We start from the raw sequence: 18,959 nt of genomic DNA, 5'->3' as shown, positions 1-18,959 counted from the left end.
CCTTGGAGAGAGCAGGTTTTGCCGCTTTTGTGGGCACCTCATTTCTTTACATTTACTCCAGCATGTCTCTGCTCTGAAGCAAAGCCTTTGCACACTTGAGGTCTTGGGCACTTGGTAGCAGGTTTCCCTCTTGCAAGTCTGCTCTCAGCCCAAAGGTGCCACAGCTGAGGGGCTGCAGCCCAGACATGCACCCATGCCCTCAGCCTGGGGCACAGGCAGGAGGAGCTGGAGCTCTGCATGCAATCTCTTCATCCCACTTTGTGGGAGTAACAGCTGAGGTGTGTTGGGACAGCTGACATGATTGGGGTGCTGTGATGGGTGGGTACAGGATCATCAGGAGAGACAGGCCAGAAGGATGAGGAGGGAGGTGTCCCCAGTGTGAAGAAGCTGCTTAGATGTGTGAAGCTCCTCTATGGGATGAACAAATTGGGTGAGCCCTTGTGGGTGAGGGTCAGAGAAGACTAGTATGGGTGACATTGTGGTGGGAGACAAAGAACCCATGGAAGTCCCCCTGTGGACTTTCATTACCCTGGCATTCACTGGAGAGAGACCACAACAGCATGCAAACAGTCCTGGAGGTTTCTGGAGGGGCTGGGGACACAGTTTGGGACACAGGACTTTGTAGCACAGCGGCCAGATTGGCCAAAAATGGTGACACTCACCTGCATCTGTTACTGTGAAAACCAGTGTCAGCCTTGGCTGTTGTGACCATGAAACAGTGGGGTGTCACCTTCCAAGGGAAAGGAGAACAGAAGAGTGCAGAACCCTCAGAGCAGGAGACTTTGGCCTAGTCTTGTCATAGGGAATCCCCTATGAGCAGCACAGAAGAGCAGCAGAGCTCAGTACAGCTGGTCTGCAAGGACAGTGTCTTTCAAGTCCGAGAGTGTGCATACCAAGAGTCAGGAAAACAAACAGAGTTATCAGGAGAGAAGCGTGGGGAACCAGCAGACTCATGGGGGAAGCTCCATAGAAAAAAGGCAGCATACACGAGGTGGATGCAAGGATTGAAACAAAGGAGGAATTCAGAAATATGGTTGGTTTTAGGAAAGCCAGAGCTCCCGTAGAGTTGACACTTGCAAGGGAGTTCAAGGGCACAATGTTACCACTTCAGGAACAGTTAAAGAAGAAATGAAGACAACGTGTGGCCACTGCTGAATTGCATTAGGTAGGTGTAGATAGGTGCGAGGCACTCTTGGCCTTTGTCTTCACCAGCAAGGTCTCCCAGTTCTGTGTGCCTAAGAGGCAGAACCGCAGGTGAAATCCAGCAGTGGATGGAGATCAAGTCAGGGGTTACTTAGGGAAGGTCAGCCCTCAATAGTCCCTTGGACCAGATGGGATGAATCCAAGGCTGTGGCTGTTGAGAGACCAGGCCGAGGTCATAGCAGGGCTGCTCTGCTACATTCTGGAAGGTCATCATGACTGGAGAAAGCCAAAGGCAACTCTTGCATACATCTTCTAAAAAGGCCCAGGGACTGAGCAGGGGAGTTACAGGCTGCAGTGACAGAGGCCAGGGCCTGCGTGGCTGGGCAGCAGCTCTGTGGAGAAGGCTCTGGTGGTCCTTGAGTTCCCTTAGGCAAAACGTGAGCCAGCAGAGGATGCTGGGCTGTGTGAGCAGGGCCACAGGCAGGAGAAGTGATTCTCCCCCTCTGCTCGGCACTTTTCACACCACATCCAGAATCCTTGCCCAGGTTTAGAGCCTGTGCAATGACAGTGAGACATGGGCAAAGAGGAGCCGCTTCACTGGAGGGCCACTAAGATGGCAATCCTTCCATTACCCTTCAAGTGTTTGTGTGATTTCCCCAACAATACCAGTATCTGCAACAACAACAACAACAACAGCACTAATCTGCCTAAATAGAAATACCTGCAGTGGAGCAGTCTGCATCCTTGGTAGCCACTTTGGGCAATGCCAATTAAATCAGTATTTGCAATATACGGCATGATACCCAATCCAAAAGTACATACCTAAAGTGGTTCAGAAGAAGGGCTGTTGTGGTTTAACTGGGCAGGCAGCTGAACACCATGCAGCCGTTTGCTCACTCCCCTCCCGGCAGTGGGATAGGAGAGAGAATTGGGGAAAAAAAGTAAAAACCATGGGTTGAGACAAAGACAGCTTAATAGGAGAGCAGAGGAAGATAAGATGATGATGCTGATGATAATAATAATAATAAAAAATAATATAATATACAAGTGATGAACAACACAATTGCTTACCACCCACTGACTGATGCCCAGCCTGTCCCCAAGCAGCGATCTCTACTCCCCAGCAGACTCCCTCCGGTTTCTATACTGAGCATGACGTCATATGGTATGGAACAGGCTTTTGGCCAGGTTAGGACAGCTGTCCTGGCTGTGCTCCCTCCCAGCTTCTTGTGCACCTGGCAGAGGTGACTGAAAGTCCTTGACTAACGTAAGGACTATTTAGCCACAGCTAAAACTTCAGCGTGTTATCAACATTATTCTCATCCTAAAGCCAAACCACAGCACTGTGCCACCTACTAGGAAGAAAGTTAACTCTATCTCAGCTGAAACCAGGAGACTTGGGTACTATCAACTTCATTGCTAAAAGAGAGGGAGATGGAGGGATCTCAGAGCTTCCAGGTTCCTGTAGAAGATTTAAGACCTCCAAGAAAGGAGCTGAAGATAACAGTTTTCAACTAGCCTAGCCTTTAGATCATTCCACGTGTGAAAAATCTGCTTCCCCATTTCAATCATTGGCACGCAGAAACCTCACCTGCTTTCCCCACCTCTCCTCCCAAAGCCTGACCAAGTGATGGGAGGAAAGGCAGCAAAAAGAGTGTAGGCCTCTGTGAATTAGCTGGGGTCTGGCACTTGGAGGGCCATGGTGTCATTCCATTGTTCGCTCCATAAAGAATCAAGCTGGGAAGTGAGTCTGCAAGTCTGACTCAACAAGGTCCATGGACAGGCAAGGCTGTGTCTATGGCTGTGTCTGGAGACCCCAATACCTACAGTATAGATCAAGCTGGGTGAAAGTGGGCATAAATGGTCTCCAGGGCCCATGGACAGAGGTTGGGGTGGAAGCCTCAGGTAATGCTGGTCAGGGCTGTGAAGGTCTATGGATGTTCTCAGGGCCCTGACAATGCCCCCATGGGATCCCACCTGCCAGTGCCCTCAGCAGGTCAAATTCTCATTCCCTGATGTGCAGGGTCTGCTGTCTGCTACTCTCCTTCCCCATGTGCCTGGGGATCTGGAGACCACAATTTCATGGCCACTACAGCCTTCAGGTCTTCACATGCCTGACCAGCTCTTCCTCTTTTGGGAGTACCAGATCCATGTGAGCAGAAGACTGGGTGGCCCATTTAGAAGCTGACCAACACACAAGCCACCATCTAACCTGTAACATGTCCCAGAGAGACCCTCCATATATCTGAGCTGCCCTAACATCACACAAGGCATCCCCCACTTCTCATCTCCCCTGTCAGTCTCTCCTCAAGACACTGTATCTCCAGCAACCACAAAAGCCATGGGAGCTGTCCTTCCCCACCTCAGCTCTTATTCCACTGATGTCACAGCTCTGTGATGGCACAGGGGGCTCCTGCTCTCTGTGCCCCAGGCTCTGGGCTTGGTGCCCATTTGGGCTGCAGCACCTCAGATGTGGCACCAGGGCCAAGGGCAGACTTGTCACATGGAAACCTGGTGCCCAGAGATGGGACCCCGTGTGTGGAAAGGCTTGGCTTCCCAGCAGAGGCACGCTGGAGTGGGTGGCAGGTGGTGCCATAATGATGGATGAGGTTCCCACACCGAGAGCAAAAGCTGCAGTCCCCAAGGGCAGAGAGAAAGAGGCCTGGACTGTGCAGCCCTGGCAGGAGAGGGCTTTGCTGTCCCAGGTGACTCTGCAGCAGCGTGGGGCCTGTGCCAGAGGTGGAGCTGATCTGCAAGAAGGACAAGGTGCTGCTGAGAAAGTCCCTGGGGGAGGGCAGCCTGTGATCCAGCCACGCTGTGGACATCATGTTGGGGACCGACTGGATAGATAGCAGCTATGCAGAGAAGGACCTTGGCATCCCAGAGGAGAAGCAGCTGAGCAGGATCTGAATTGCACCCTCTCAGCAAAGGCCAACAGCCTCCTGGGCTGCATTAGGAAAAGCATTGTTGGCAGATGGAGGGAGGTGACCCTTGCCCTCCACTCAGCACTGGGGACGCCCCATCTGGAGTGCTGTGTCCAGTGCTGGGCTGCCCAGTGTAGGAAAGGTGTTGACTTGCTAAAGCAAAGCAAAGGGCCATAAAGCTGTTTTAAGGGACTGCAGCAGCATTCATAGGAGGAAATGCTGAGAGCTGTGGGACTGTTCAGTCTGGAGAAGAAAAGGCTCGGAGGGATCTTATTCATGCATATAAATACCTGATGGGAGGGCATGAAGACCAGGGAGCCAAACTCTTCTCAGTAGTTCCCAGTGACAAGACAAGAGGTGATGGACACATGAAATGCCATCTGAACCCAAGAAAGCACTTTTTGACTGTGAGGGTGGTCAAAACTGTAATAGGTTTCCCAGAGAGGCTGTGGAGTCTCCATCCATGGAGATATTCCAAACTCAGCTAGACAAGGTGCTCAGCAACCTGCTCTAGCTGACCCTGCCTCAGTTGGAGGGTTGAACTAGATGATCTCCAGAGGTCCTTTCCAATCTCAACATTTCCATGATTCTGTGAGTATGAAGGAGAAAAGTAAGAGAGAAAGAAAGGAACACCACCTAGCCTTGACAACAAATATGGTGGAATCCCATGGAGAGGACCGAAGCTGGAGCAGGGGAGAAGTGTGAGGAAGAAGGAGTGACAGAGGTGTTCTTTACTGACTCCTAACGCCCTCTTCACCATCCCCCCTGCTCCTCGTGGTGTTGGGGTAGGTAGATGAACTGGGAACAATGGAGTAATGTGAGCCTGGGGGAAAGTGTGAGGGGAATGGTCTTTAATATTTTTCTCATTGTTTCTCACAATCCAAATCTTTTTTTAATTGGCAACAAATGAATTTGATCTTCCCCAAGTCAACGGGTCTTTGTCCATGAGGATATTTGGTAACTGATCTCCTTTACTTTATCTTGACCCATGAGTTATTCCATCTTATTTTCTCCCTTTGTCCTGCTGAGGCAGGGGAGGGAGTGAGCAGCTGGGTGGGTGTCTGGCTGCTGGCCAAGGTTAACCCACTACAGAAGCACCACATCAGGACTGCTGCATGCAGCATGGGTCTTCCCAGCACAAGAAAGACCCTGACAGACTGGAGCAAGTCCTGCAGAGGCCAGAAGGGTGTCTGGGAGCTGGAGCACATTATGGACAAGGAGAGGCTGAGAGAGAGGGGTTCCTTAGAAATCATTCAGAACAAAGCACAGGAGCAAGAACCCACTCCAGTTGGTGGGATCTCAATCAATGGAGATATTCAGTATTTGTTGTGACAAGGCCATGAGAACCTGTTCAAGCTGGATCTGCCTGAGAACTGGCTTGGCTGAGAGACCAGCTGTGGCAAGAGCTCTGGGGCTTGTGTGCAATACGTAGGAAACTGGTTCCCTTTTTCTTAATACTGGTGGTGGAGTTGGGTATCACAGAGCCCCAGAGAAGGATGAGGGTGACCATGCAGCAAAAGTCCCTTCTCAAGGATGGGATGTCCCAAAAGAGATGGAAATAGCCAGTGTGTGGGACTATCTGGGACAGTTTTCCCAGGGCAGCTTCCCCGGGGTGTCCAGGGAACATGGCACAGACCTGGCCCCTCTCCTCTGCACCTTCGGTGCCTTGCTTCCTTCACCATGATGCCTGACTCTGCACTGGCAGCACCCTGCTGGCTGCCCCCACCCTGCACACTCACACAGCTTAGCCCTACACTGGTGCTTTCCTCTCCTGGGCACTTCCCAGCCCAGCCCAGCCCCTCCCCAGCTCTCCCCACCTCCCCTGCCCTCTCCCCAGCCCAGCCCAGCAGAGCAGCCCAGTCTGGGCTGGCCCCACGGCAACGCCCATCGCAGGGTGCTGCAGAGCTCTGGGCACTCACCCCACAGCCCCAGTCCCTCTGAAGGGCACAGCAGCTGCTGGGGAGAAGAGAGTGGGGTTCAGTGTCCCCATCAGCCCCAGGGGTTGTGCTGTCACCAAAGGCACGAGGAAAAAGAGGCTAGCCACGCTCTGGCTCTCCTGAATTTATATTGTAGGTGATGCCCAAACCTAACTGAATTTCCCCCCTCTGCTCCCACCAGCCCCACTGCCCAGGACAGCATGAGAGTCCTGGGGCTCCTCAGGGAGCTCCCGCATCTCTCCACTCTCCCTTCCCTCTGCCTCCTGGGTTCCCACTGACTCCCATCACACAGTGCTTGTTTGAGCATATCTGAATTTAGTGCTGTACTTTTGGGGGAATTCATCTTTGACGGTGTTTCACCTTCTGAGCCTCCATTCATTCCAACCCCAGGGCACGTGGGGAGTCCCTATCCTCTCCTCTCCTCACCCCTCCAAATTCATTTCCAGAGAGACTGGTATATGCCATCATTCCTGTCATACATGAAGAAACCTGGGGAGAGAATGGGAGCTCATGGACCATCTCCCCTACCATTGGATATTAAGAAGAGAGCTTTTAAATCCAGAGCGTTTGGTCCAGTGGAACTCAGTGCCACCCTGAACTTAACTCCCAAAATACTGAGAACATAAGGAGAACAGACTCTTTAAAAGACCAATTCCTTGGACATATTCTTTGCAGCACCTTTGGAGGAAGAGCCCCGCCATCAGGCACTGGACCTGGGAGATTCCATTTATTGAAGAACTGCTATTGGCCATGCCACATCTGGCACAGTGTTGTGCAAGCGTCATATACGAGGGGATCAAGCCTCAAGACAAGTAGTATAAGCCTACAAAATTACCCATAACCAGGATTACCACAAGAGAAAAAAGCAGACATGGCCTAAGAAAAAGTGAGAAATGGGAAATGCGCAGAGAAGGGAAGGCAGGTTATTCTCGATGAAACAGCGGCCATTGCATCAGTTTCCATAGGGCACCCCTGAGCTCCTGGTTCCTCATGCTGTAGACGAGCGGGTTCACTGCTGGAGGCACCACCGAGTACAAAACAGAAACCACGAGATCTAGAAATATGGAGGACACTGAGGGGGGCTTCAAGTAGGCAAACATTACAGTGCTGACAAACAGGGAGACCACAGCCAGGTGAGGGAGGCACGTGGAAAAGGCTTTGTGCCGTCCCTGCTCAGAGGGGATCCTCAGCACGGCCCTGAAGATCTGCACATAGGACACCACAAGGAAAACAAAACACCCAAAAAATAAACAGGCACTAATCACAATAAGGCCCACTTCCCTGAGGTAGGCATCTGAGCAGGAGAGCTTGAGGATGTGGGGGATTTCACAGAAGAACCGGTCCAGGACATTGCCTTGGCAGAGGGGTAGCGAAAATGTGTTGGCAGTGTGCAGGAGAGAGTTGAGAAACGCACTGCCCCAGGCAGCTGCTGCCATCTGGACACAAGCTCTGCTGCCCAGGAGGGTCCTGTAGTGCAGGGGTTTGTAGATGGCCATGTAGCGGTCGTAGGCCATGACAGTGAGAAGAAAATACTCTCCTCCAACGAAGAAGAGAAAGAAAAAGACCTGTGCAGCACATCCCAAGTAGGAGATGGCCCTGCTGTCCCACAGGGAGTTCTCTAGGGCTTTGGGGAGAGTGGTGGAGATGGAGCCCAGGTCGAGGAGGGAGAGGTTGAGGAGGAAGAAGTACATGGGGGTGTGGAGGCGGTGGTCACAGGCTATGGCGGTGATGATGAGGCCGTTGCCCAGGAGGGCAGCCAGGTAGATGGCCAGGAAGAAGCAGAAGTGCAAGAGCTGCAGCTCCCGCGTGTCTGCGAATGCCAGGAGGAGGAACTCATTCGTGGAGCTGCCATTGGACATCTGCTGCTTCTTGGCATGGAAACTGCCAAAGAGAGAAAATAAAAAAATTCAGAGAAGCTTCTCTGAGCCAAATTTCATTCATTCATTGTGAAATACCTTAGGGTGCTTTTCTTCCCTCGGGGGGGGGTGGTGGTGGTGTGTTTTGCAGCTCCGAGGCTTCAGCTCTGGTTCGTGCTGCCTGAGTGTGCTGTGCAGAGCCGTGCCCTCTCCCCAGGGGCTCCGGAAGGGTCAGCCCTGCTTTCCAGCAAGGACCCATGGAGGCAGCAACAGCCCCGGGTGTTTGGAGGGAGGCTTCCTGGGGAGAAGTTCCCTCTGCTGCACTAGAGTGGAGGGCAAAAAGCCCAGAAGGACGCTTTCTTCTGCAGAGGAAGGTAGGAGATGAGGTGCAGCAAATGTGTCTTGGTACACTGTGTTTTAGTGTTCAGACACCCCCATCCCACTTGGGAAATGGTCTTGGAAGGGGTCACATTCTCCATTGCTCTCAGTGCAGACCACCGTCAGTGCTCCCATGCAGGAGGGCTGCTCTGTCCATCAGCCTGGTGCCCAGCTGCTCTGGGCTTGCACCGCTCTCAGCTGCAGGACGACTGCACCCAGAGGTTGCTCTGGAAAAGACACTGGAGTGTCCTGGGAGCAGAGGGGTCCTGTTCCAGGTGCAGAGTTCAAAACACCTCTCCTTTCCAGCACAGCTCTGCGGAGTATGAGGAAGAGGACAGGGCAAGGATGCTGATTGGCATGGGCAGATCGGGTGCTCTCAGACATCTCCTAGGTCCTACAGGAGAGCTGTGCCCTTCTGGAGAGATGCTCACAGCCCCGCAGGACTCCCTGCCCAGCATAATCAGGTGTCTTAAGGTGCTGTCTGCTAAGGGAAGCAGTGCCTCATTGCCCAAGCACTGAGTGCAGTGTCTGGAGCCTGGAAAACGAAGAGAGGGCTTGGGCACCTTGGTCCCATGGAAACACGTCCTGGGCAGCGCCCTCCAGGTCAGGGCCAGAGCAGGCACTCCACAGCCCCACCCCTTGCCCCACACCACCACCGTTACTGCCAGGGACCCCACGAGCAGGAAGAAGAGCAGCACAAGCAGGTGGAGGAACAAAGAAGAACTCTGTGACTCTCCTCCTAAGGGAAGCAAGGAGAGGAGAGGCGGCCGGGCACTCAGGAAAGCCTTCTCCTTACCCAGCAGAGCACAGCACCTCCCAGTTAGCAAAAGCGCAGGGCAGTCGCTCTCAGCCCCTTTGCCCTGCAGAGGGAAGCGGCCACGTGTCAGGAGAGATGCCCCTCTGCTGTGCCAGAGCTCTGGCTGCAGAGGAGGCAACTCCTGCCCTGGACCACACAGCCTTGAGGGCAGAGGCTGTGCTGGGTGGGAGACGAGAGCAGGGGTCTTGTGCAGAGGAAGGTGTCTGCATTGGAGGGCATGACAGGGAGCTTCCCAAATTCTCCCTCCCATGCCATTTGGGGTTGGAGGTTCCTAGAGCTCTCTGCCCATGTCTCTGCTGCCTGGAGCTATCCCTGCTGGGAACTGTTTCTCTGCCCTCCAGATGGGATCACAGACCCCATCACCCACTCCTGTCTGCTCAGCTCTGACCTGAAGAAACCTCCTCGTTTCAGGCACTCTCTAGAGGTACTCCCCACTTGCAGGCAGTAAGGAGCAGGTCAGAGAAACCCTGCTGAGGTCAGCAAAGGTGATGCTGGTGCTCTCTGGAGGTAGAGGAGGGGATGGAAGCAGTTGCCTTGGCTCCTGCCAGACCTACTGATCTCTTAGCGTGGCAGCTCAGGACTCTCAGGCTCCCTCGCCAAACGCAGCAGCACCTTTTCCCCTTTGTCCTGAAACAGCAGGAAACTGGAAGCATGGCCTCAGGAAAGCTCTTTAGCTGTAAGGTATCCCCTGCCTTGCTCTTCCTCTGCAAAAGCCCCCTCTGAAATGCCCTGGGCAGCTCTGGCTGCACACCCTGCCTTCACCCCTTCCCCCTTGTCTAACATGAGCCCCTGGGCTGGGAGGCCTCCTGACAGACCCTGGAGGCTGGAGGCTACGAATGCTTTCGGAGACCCTTCCCGCAACGGCAGCTGCATTGCCCTGCACCAAGAGACTTACCGTGTCAAGGGCTGGAAAGGTTTCTTCCCTTGCAGCTCTCCTCTCTCCTCCCACTCCAGCCTGCCTTTAATCTCGCTCTGCCCTACTCCTTTGCCCAGAGCCCTGCTGCGCTTGGCAGAGGAGTTGCTTCTTGGCAGAGCTGTCTCTCTGCACTGCTGCCTGCTTCCCAGGAGCTCCCTCCACCCCAGGAGCCTGTCTCAGCCCCAGAGGAGGGCACCTGCCCAAGACGTCACTTTCTCTGCCCCCCACCCCACTTGGCGCTCCCTCCAGGTGTCCCTGCGGCTCTCCAGGAACCTGCTTGGGAAGAGACTGAAGGAATCACCGATGTTGCCTCTCTCACCTCTGCAGAGACGTTTCTTTGCAGCAGTGGCCTTTCTCCTCTCCCAGACACAGTTAGGTCTGAGAATCCCCCTGCCTTGGCCCATCATGAGGCAGGACACCTGGACACTGCCAGGGAGGCATCTCCTTTAGCCATGCTGAGGGAAGGCAATCAGCTGAGTCAATGGAGGCATCTCATGCTGGATTTGTAGTGCTGGGGCTGGAAGGGACCTCAGCTCCCTCCCCTGCCTGCCGCAGACCCCCAGGAGGTGAAATTCCTCTTGCTTCAGTCATGGACCTGTTACAAATAGGCACCTGCACTCCTTTTCTATGGTCCCATGGTCATGCCCCTGTCTCTCCAGAAATCCAGATGGGTTCTGCCCCTTTATTGCTTCATGGCATTAGGGTACACTGTGTACCGGTGTCCATTAGAGCCTTATCATCCTGTGGGTCTGCTGTGCCAGGCCATGGAATCCACACAGTCCAGTAAACCCGGCTGCCCCTTTCAACCACCTGGCTGGAGGCAGGGTACCCTCTAATCCTGGTCATAGCATTCATAGAATCATAGAATCATAGAATCATAGAATGGTTTGGGTGTGAAGGGACCTTTACTGGTCATCTAAACCCCCCTGCAATGGGCAGGGACTTCTACAACTAGATCAGGTTGCTCAGAGCCCCATCTAGCCTGTCCTTGAATGTTTCCAAGGATGCGGCATCTACCACCTCTCTGGGAAACCTGTTCCAGTGTTTCACTCCCCTCATTGGTAAAAATTTTTCCTTGTGTTCAATCTAAATCTATGCTCCTACAGCAGCCTTCTCTTCTCCAGGCTGAACACCCCCAGCTCTTTCAGCCTTTCCTCATAGCAGAGGTATTCCATCCCTCGGATCATTTTTGTGGCCCTCCTCTGGACCCGGTCCAACAGGTCCATGTCCTTCCTGTACTGAGGACTCCAGAGCTGGATGCAGTACTCCATGTAGGGTCTCACCAGAGCAGAGTAGAGGGGCAGAATCCCCTCCCTCGACCTGCTGGCCACGCTTCTTTTCATGCAGCCCAGGATACAGTTGGCTTTCTGGGCTGTGAGAGCACATTGCCCGCTCATGTCCAGCTTTTCATCTACCAGTGCCCCCAAGTCCTTCTCCTCAGGGCTGCTCTCCATCCCTTCATCCCCCAGCCTGTATTGACACCAGGGGTTCCCCGACCCAGGTGCAGCACCTTGCACTTGGCCTTGTTGAACCTCACGAGGTTCACATGGGCCTCCTTCTCAAGCTTGTCCCGGACCCTCTGGATGGCACCCTGTCCCTCGGGAGTGTCACCTGCCCCACTCAGCTTGGTGGCATTTCAAAACTTGCACTCAGTTGCACTATTCATGTCCTTGATAAAGATATTCAACAGTACTGGTCCCAGCATGGACCCCTGAGGGACACCACTCGTGCGTTGGGTATCTCCAGGGGTGGTCTCCACTCTAAGGTGGGCTTTGACTAGATGATCTCCAGCACCTACAACCTCTCTTCTTCCTCTTGGATTTGACCTTGAAGCTATTGCAGGATTTCTGATGTCTCCACTGGAGTGGTTGTCTTCTCAGTCAACACCCAAGGTTGAGCTTGAGACCTTCTACAGACCTAATGGCCACCCGGCACCACCTGAGGAGGACAAGCCTTGAGCCCACCCAAGCTCAGGTGAAGGCCTGGGCAGAGGCTTCCCTCCAAGGAAGGCTGGATGAGGTGAGGGGGAGTCTCAGCCAAGGGCTGAAGGCGCTGGGGAAGGTGGGGCTGGCCCACAGCAAGGTGAAGGTCAAGAAGCGGGGCTGCAGCTGGGGCCAGAGGACACATGGAGCATGGCATAGTGGAGGGAAGGGAGGGAGGGGTATGGACAATGGACGCATTTAGGGGTGCCAAGGTTGCACTTAGGGGTCCATGGGGGCCCTTAGGGATCTGGGGGGCAGTTAGGGGTCTGTACAGGGATGAGACCCAGTCTATAAGGTTAAAGAGATCCAGTTTGTACGGGGACAGGGCCCAGTCTCTACTGGGATGGGGCCAGGGGATCCAGTTTGTACTGGAATGGGGCCCAGGCTGTACTGGCAGGAGTTAAAGGGATCCAGGCTGGACTGTGATGGGACACAGCCTGTACTGGGAAGGGATCATGGGATCCATTTTGTACTAGGACGTGCCCAGTCTGTAATGGAAAAGGATAAAAGGATGCAGTTTGTCCTGGGACAGGGCCCAGTCTGAGCTGAGCAACGTGAAAGGGATCCAGTTTGTACTGGGATGAGGCCCAGTCTGTGCTGGGAAGGGAACCAAGGGCTCCAGTTTATACTGGGACAGGGCAAAGTCTGTGCTGGGAGGCATTAAATGGATCCAGTTTGTACTGGAAGGGGGCTCAGTCTGTATTGGGAGGGGTTAAAAGGAACCAGTTTGTACTGGAACAGGGCCCAGTCTGTACTGGCAAGTATTAAATGTGTCCAGTTTGCACTGGGAGAGGCCCCATTCTGTATTGGGAGGTGTTTGAAGGATCCACTTTGTACTGGGAGGGGGCCCAGTCTGTACTGGGAGAGGTAAAGGGATCAGGTTTGTACTGGGACGGGGCCCAGTCTGTACTGGGAGGGGTTAAAGGGAACCATTTTGGACTCGGATGGGGTCCATTCTGTACTATGAGGGGTTAACGGGATCCAGTTTATAATGTGACAGGGCCCAGTCTGTACTGGGAGTGGTTAAATGATGCAGTTTCTGCTTGGAGAGGGGTCAGTCTGTACTGAGAGGGGTTAAAGGGTTCCAGTTTGTACCTGGACTGGTCCCAGTCTGTACTGGAAGGAGTTCAGAAGAAGAAATCTAGGTAATAGCTGAAAAAGTCTTAATTTCCAGCTTTTCATGACTTTTTAAGAAATTTTGCTGATCCCTGAGGGATGCTGCTAGTATCTGGCTCCTCGGAGGACTTTGTACCACTGACAGATTTGTTCCTGATCGTCCAACCAACTTCCCACCCACCGCATCATCCACTTCTTCAGTGCAGATGTCAACAATCCGCTCTAGGGAGACCACGGGAAACCACATCCAAAGAGTTGCAGAAGTCCAGGTACCCAGCATGCCCTTCTTTCCCCTCCCACATGGGTTCAGCAATCCTTTTCTTGTCCTTCAAGTGATGGAGATAGCTGCAAGAGCATTTGCCCTGCCACCTTCCCAGGGACTGAGGTGAAGCTGACCAACCTGTAACACTCCCAATCCTCCTTCTTGCCCTTCTTGAGGATGGGTTTGATATTTGCCTTTTCTGAGGACCTTGCAGCCTCCCTGATCTCTCTGCCCCTTCCAAGATGTTTGAGAGAGGTCTCCTGATGACACCGGCCAGCTCTACCAGCACCTCTCTGCTCCTTCCCACACCAGAAGCCTTCTTCATATCCCACCCTTCCAGCGGAGTGCCCAGGACACAGCACACGCCAGTCCAGGTCCTTGGGCTGGCTCAGAAGAGAGCCAGAAGTGATTTCTTCCTGCAGGCCCACAGCTCCAATGGGGTCTCTGCGCAGCTCACAGCTTCCCTGAGCATTTTTCTCAGTGTCCCCCAACCTTTCTAGTCCACAGGCTGTAGATGAAGGGATTGAACAGGGATGTGAGGATGGTGGAGAAAAAAGGGTTTTGTCAAACTGTCTCAGGAGGGCTGTTCTGGGCATCACACCCCCAAGGATGAGGGTGTCATAGAAAAGAGTGGCACTAGTGAGGTGGGAGGAGCAGGTGGAGAACGCTTTCTGCCTGCCCACGCTGGATGGGAGAGCTGCCCCAGGGAGGCATCTCCAATGCACACAGGATGACCATGTGAACAGGAAGGGGAGGATGGGATCTAAAAAGCAGGTTATGACAGCAAAGAGCACGAGGGTCACAGTGTCACTGCGTGAGAGCTCCAGCAATGGGGTGAAGTCACAGAAGAAGAAGTCCACTCCACTGGGGCCACACAACTGTATCTGGGACACGACTGAAATTATGACTGTAGATGACAGAAATGCCCCTAGCGAAGGGGCAGCTGCCCTCTGGAGACAGACCTGCCGGTTCATGAGTCTTGTAGAGAGCAGGGCGTGGCACACAGCCCAGTACTGATCGTAGGATGTGGTCACGGGTAGTAAACACTCAGTACATGCAAAAGGTGCAGGAAACAATACCAACACCGTGATGAGCAGAGGTGGTGCTGTCCCCAGTCACGCAGCTGGCCATCAGCTGGGGCAGGGTGGTGGGTCTCTAGAAGATCTCCAGGGAAGACAAATGGCCCAAGAAGAAGCCCATGGGGGTGTGCAGATGCTGGTTTGCCTCCACGTGCATGATGATGAGGGTTTTCTCAAGCACAAACACTATGCAGGTCATGAGAGAGAGAGGGAAGAGATTTGCTAAGGGCTGGGAACGTTCCCCATTCCGTAGGTATGGGGGACTGCATGATGGCCCCATCGCCCTTTCTCCACCTATGAGGAAGAATATTTGGTTCAGTTTTAGTTTAGTTTTATCCTTGGTCTGCGTGGCAAGGGTCATCTCTAGGGAAGCTGTGGGTTTCCTAAAGCCCATTTCTAAATTCCTCCCTCTCAAGTGAGCCTCTGCATCTGCCTCTCCTCTCTGCTTCTACTAACTATGGAGCTTCCTCAGGAGTTTCCTCTTCACCCAAGCTGGTCTCGTCAGCTATGGACTCACCACTGCTCTTTGTGGGCGATTCTGTCTTCAAAGACCATCTGTACTGAGTTGTGCTGCCCCTCACTGCTGCCCATGGGATCCCCCACTAAAAGCCCCCTGAACAGGCCAAAGTCTTCCCCTCTGAGGTCTGACACCTGCACTCTGCTCCTCTCCTTCCTCAGGCTGCTCAAGAGCTGCACCCCCCTATTTCATGGTCACTACAGCCAAGGATGACACTGGTTTTCATGTCCCTCACCAGCTCTTCATGGTTTGCAAGGACTGGAGCCAGGTGAGCATCGTCTATGTTGGTCCAGCTGGTGGCTTTCCTAAGAAATTGCTCCAACATCCTCCAGAAACCTATTGGTCTGTTTTCACAGTGCTGTCTTCCCCCTCCAATGAATGTCAGGGTCATTAAAGCCCCCAGAAAGAGCCCCAGGTCACTGATCTGGAGACTTCCTTGAGTTGCTTAAGTAAGAGCTTGTCCACCTCCTCCCCTTGATTGCAGGTTCTTCATTTCCCACCACGATGTTGCCCAAACTGGCCTCTCCTCCGATCCTCACCCACAAGGGCTCACCCAACCTGTTGACCTCCAGATTCATTGGACTCTTTGAAGAGTGTCTCATCAAGAGGGTGAGTAAAGGATGGGGGAGAGGAGAACCAGAAGATGTTGAGAACGTAGGCCCGCAGGTGGAGACCCCAGTGCAACGTGCTTCCAATTCATGCAGTGCCTTGCATCTACTGGAGAGAGATGGGACAGAGCTGGCCTCACTGCAGGGGTGGGGATCAGTCACTTGCACACAAGCACCAAAGGAATCGGAGATGCCGCCTGGGGTGTCTGTCACACACCCGCTCTGAGGGGATGTGGCTTTCCTGCAGGTCCTGTGCCAGCCACAGGCAGTTTTGGTGGAGAGCCTTGGCGTCTCACAGAGCCCTACAGGCCTGTATTTGGCCATTCAGTGAGCAGCTGCCCTCCATTAGGTCGGGCTCCGTGGGGATGTGTGAGACAACTCTTGTTACAGCCAGTGCACAGCTCGTCAATACAGGTCAAGAGGGGAGAAAGAGAGGGACTTCACTCTCCCTTGGGCACAGAACTCCATGTGGTCAGCTGAACACCTCTATGGGTGGCCCTGAACAGCGTGAGTAGGGAGAGGTGGCGATGTCCTAAATGTGGGCATCTGCCGTCATTTCAGCTGGCATCCTCACCAGGCCGCAGGATGATGCCCCCAGATGTTTCCCAGTCTCTCAGTACTGCTCCGTTTACCGTGGACTACATCTGGCACCTCAAATGTCACCAGGGGCTTGTGTGTCAACTCCTGGTCTCCATCTCTGACAGTGAGACCATAGAAAAGGAGTGCAGGTGCCTATTTGTAACAGGCGCCATGACCGAAGCAAGGGGAATCGCACCTCCTGGGGGTTTGTGGCAGGCCTGGGAGGGAGCTGAGGTCCCTTCCAGCCCCAGCACTACAAATCCAGCATGAGATGCCTCCACTGACTCAGCTGATTGCCTTCCCTCAGCATGGCTAAAGGAGATGCCTCCCTGGCAGTGTCCAGGTGTCCTGCCTCATGATGGGCCAAGGCAGGGGGATTCTCAGACCTAACTGTGTCTGGGAGAGGAGAAAGGGCACTGCTGCAAAGAAACGTCTCTGCAGAGGTGAGAGAGGCAACATCGGTCTCTTCCCAAGCAGGTTCCTGGAGAGCCCCAGGGACACCTGGAGGGAGCGCCGAGTGGGGTGGGGGGCAGAGAAAGTGACGTCTTGGGCAGGTGCCCTCCTCCGGGGCTGAGACAGGCTCCTGGGGTGGAGGGAGCTCCTGGGAAGCAGGCAGCAGTGCAGAGAGACAGCTCTGCCAAGAAGCAACTCCTCTGCCAAGCGCAGCAGGGCTCTGGGCAAAGGAGTAGGGCAGAGCGAGATTAAAGGCAGGCTGGAGTGGGAGGAGAGAGGAGAGCTGCAAGGGAAGAAACCTTTCCAGCCCTTGACACGGTAAGTCTCTTGGTGCAGGGCAATGCAGCTGCCGTTGCGGGAAGGGTCTCCGAAAGCGTTCATAGCCTCCGGGGTCTGTCAGGAGGCCTCCCAGCCCAGGGGCTCATGTTAGACAAGGGAGAAGGGGTGAAGGCAGGGTGTGCAGCCAGAGCTGCCCAGGGCATTTCAGAGGGGGCTTTTGCAGAGGAAGAGCAAGGCAGGGGATACCTTACAGCTAAAGAGCTTTCCTGAGGCCATGCTTCCAGTTTCCTGCTGTTTCAGCACAAAGGGAAAAGGCGCTGCTGCGTTTGGCGAGGGAGCCTGAGAGTCCTGAGCTGCCACGCTAAGAGATCAGTAGGTCTGGCAGGAGCCAAGGCAACTGCTTCCATCCACTCCTCTACCTCCAGAGAGCACCAGCATCACCTTTGCTGGCCTCAGCAGGGTTTCTCTGACCTGCTCCTTACTGCCTGCAAGCGGGGAGTACCACCAGAGAGTGCCTGGAAATTCAGGTCAGAGCTGAGCAGACAGGAGTGGGTGATGGGGTTTGTGATCCCTGACAGGGAAAAACTGGAGGGCAGAGAAACAGTTCCCAGCAGGGATAGCTCCAGGCAGCAGAGACATGGGCAGAGAGCTCTAGAAAACTAAAACCCCAAATGTCATGCAAGGCAGAATATGGGAAGCTCCCTGTCATGCCCTCCAATGCAGACACCTTCTTCTGAGCAAGACCCCTGCTCTCGTCTTCCACCCAGCACAGCCTCTGCCCTCAAGGCTGTGTGGTCCAGGGTAGGAGTTGCCTCCTCTGCAGCCAGAGCTCTGGCACAGCAGAGGGCCATCTCTCCTGACACGTGGCCGCTTCCCTCTGCAGGGCAAAGGGGCTGAGAGCGACTGCCCTGCGCTTTTACTAACTGGGAGGTGCTGTGCTCTGCTGGGTAAGGAGAAGGCTTTCCTGAGTGCCCGGACGCCTCTCCTCTCCTTGCTTCCCTTAGGAGGAGAGTCACAGCGTTCTTCTTTGTTCCTCCCCCTGCTTGTGCTGCTCTTCTTCCTGCTCGTGGGGTCCCTGGCAGTAACGGTGGTGGTGTGGGGCAAGGGGTGGGGGTGTGGAGTGCCTGCTCTGGCCCTGACCTGGAGGGCGCTGCCCAGGACGTGTTTCCATGGGACCAAGGTGCCCAAGCCCTCTCTTCATTTTCCAGGCTCCAGACACTGCACTCAGTGCTTGGGCCATGAGGCACTGCTTCCCTTAGCAGACCTCACCATAAGACACCTGATTATGCTGGGCAGGGAGTCCTGCGGGGCTGTGAGCATCCCTCCAGAAGGGCACAGCTCTCCTGCAGGACCTTGGAGATGTCTGAGAGCACCCGATCTGCCCATGCCAATCAGCATCCTTGCCCTGTCCTCTTCCTCATACTCCACAGAGCTGTGCTGGAAAGGAGAGGTCTTTTGAACTCTGCACCTGGAACAGGACCCCTCTGCTCCCAGGACACTCCAGTGTCTTTTCCAGAGCAACCTCTGGGTGCAGTCGTCCTGCAGCTGAGAGCGGTGCAAGCCCAGAGCAGCTGGGCACCAGGCTGATGGACAGAGCAGCCCTCCTGCATGGGAGCACTAACAGAGGTTTGCACTGAGGCAACGGGGCAACGGGGGAATTTCAGGCCTTCCAAGGCCATTTCCCAAGTGGGATGGGGGTGTCTGAATACTAAAACACAGTATAACGCAACATATTTGCTGCACCTCATCTCCCACCTTCCTCTGGGGAAGAAAGCGTCCTTCTGGGCTTTTTGCCCTCCGCTCTAGTGCAGCAGAGGGAACTCCTCCCCAGGAAGCTTCCCTCCAAACACCCTGGGCTGTTGCTGCCTCCGTGGGTCATTGCTGTAAAACAGGGCTGACCCTTCCGGAGCCCCTGGGGAGAGGGCACGGCTCTGCACAGCACACTCAGCCAGCACAAACCAGAGCTGAAGCCTCGGAGCTGTGTAACAGCCCCCCAGGAAAGAAAAGCACCCTTAGGTATTGCACAATGAATGAATGAAACTTGGCTCAGAGAAGCTTCTCTGAATTTTCCTCTTTTCTCTCCTTTGGCAGTTTCCATGCCCAGAAGCAGCAG

General features: G+C 54.2%; 1 protein-coding gene across 1 annotated transcript; it reads right to left on the bottom strand.

Moving 5' to 3' along the window:
* Positions 1-6,927: 6,927 nt before the first annotated feature.
* On the bottom strand, positions 6,928-7,863 carry LOC148052441 (olfactory receptor 14C36-like). The gene has a single exon (XM_087730132.1). It carries the CDS (start codon positions 7,861-7,863, stop codon positions 6,928-6,930), a length of 936 nt encoding a protein of 311 aa, XP_087586258.1.
* Between the last annotated feature and the right edge of the window lie 11,096 nt (positions 7,864-18,959).

Source organism: Nipponia nippon, unplaced genomic scaffold (assembly GCF_047370975.1).
Source record: "Nipponia nippon isolate SJK-2023a ecotype South Korea unplaced genomic scaffold, ASM4737097v1 scaffold_48, whole genome shotgun sequence".
In the NCBI taxonomy this organism is placed as follows: domain Eukaryota; kingdom Metazoa; phylum Chordata; class Aves; order Pelecaniformes; family Threskiornithidae; genus Nipponia; species Nipponia nippon.
This window is presented reverse-complemented; position numbering and strand designations above follow the sequence as displayed.

Coding starts and splice junctions, on each gene's coding strand:
- LOC148052441 (XM_087730132.1), bottom strand. CDS start 7,863: ATGTCCAATGGCAGCTCCACGAATGAGTTCCTCCTCCTGGCATTCGCA.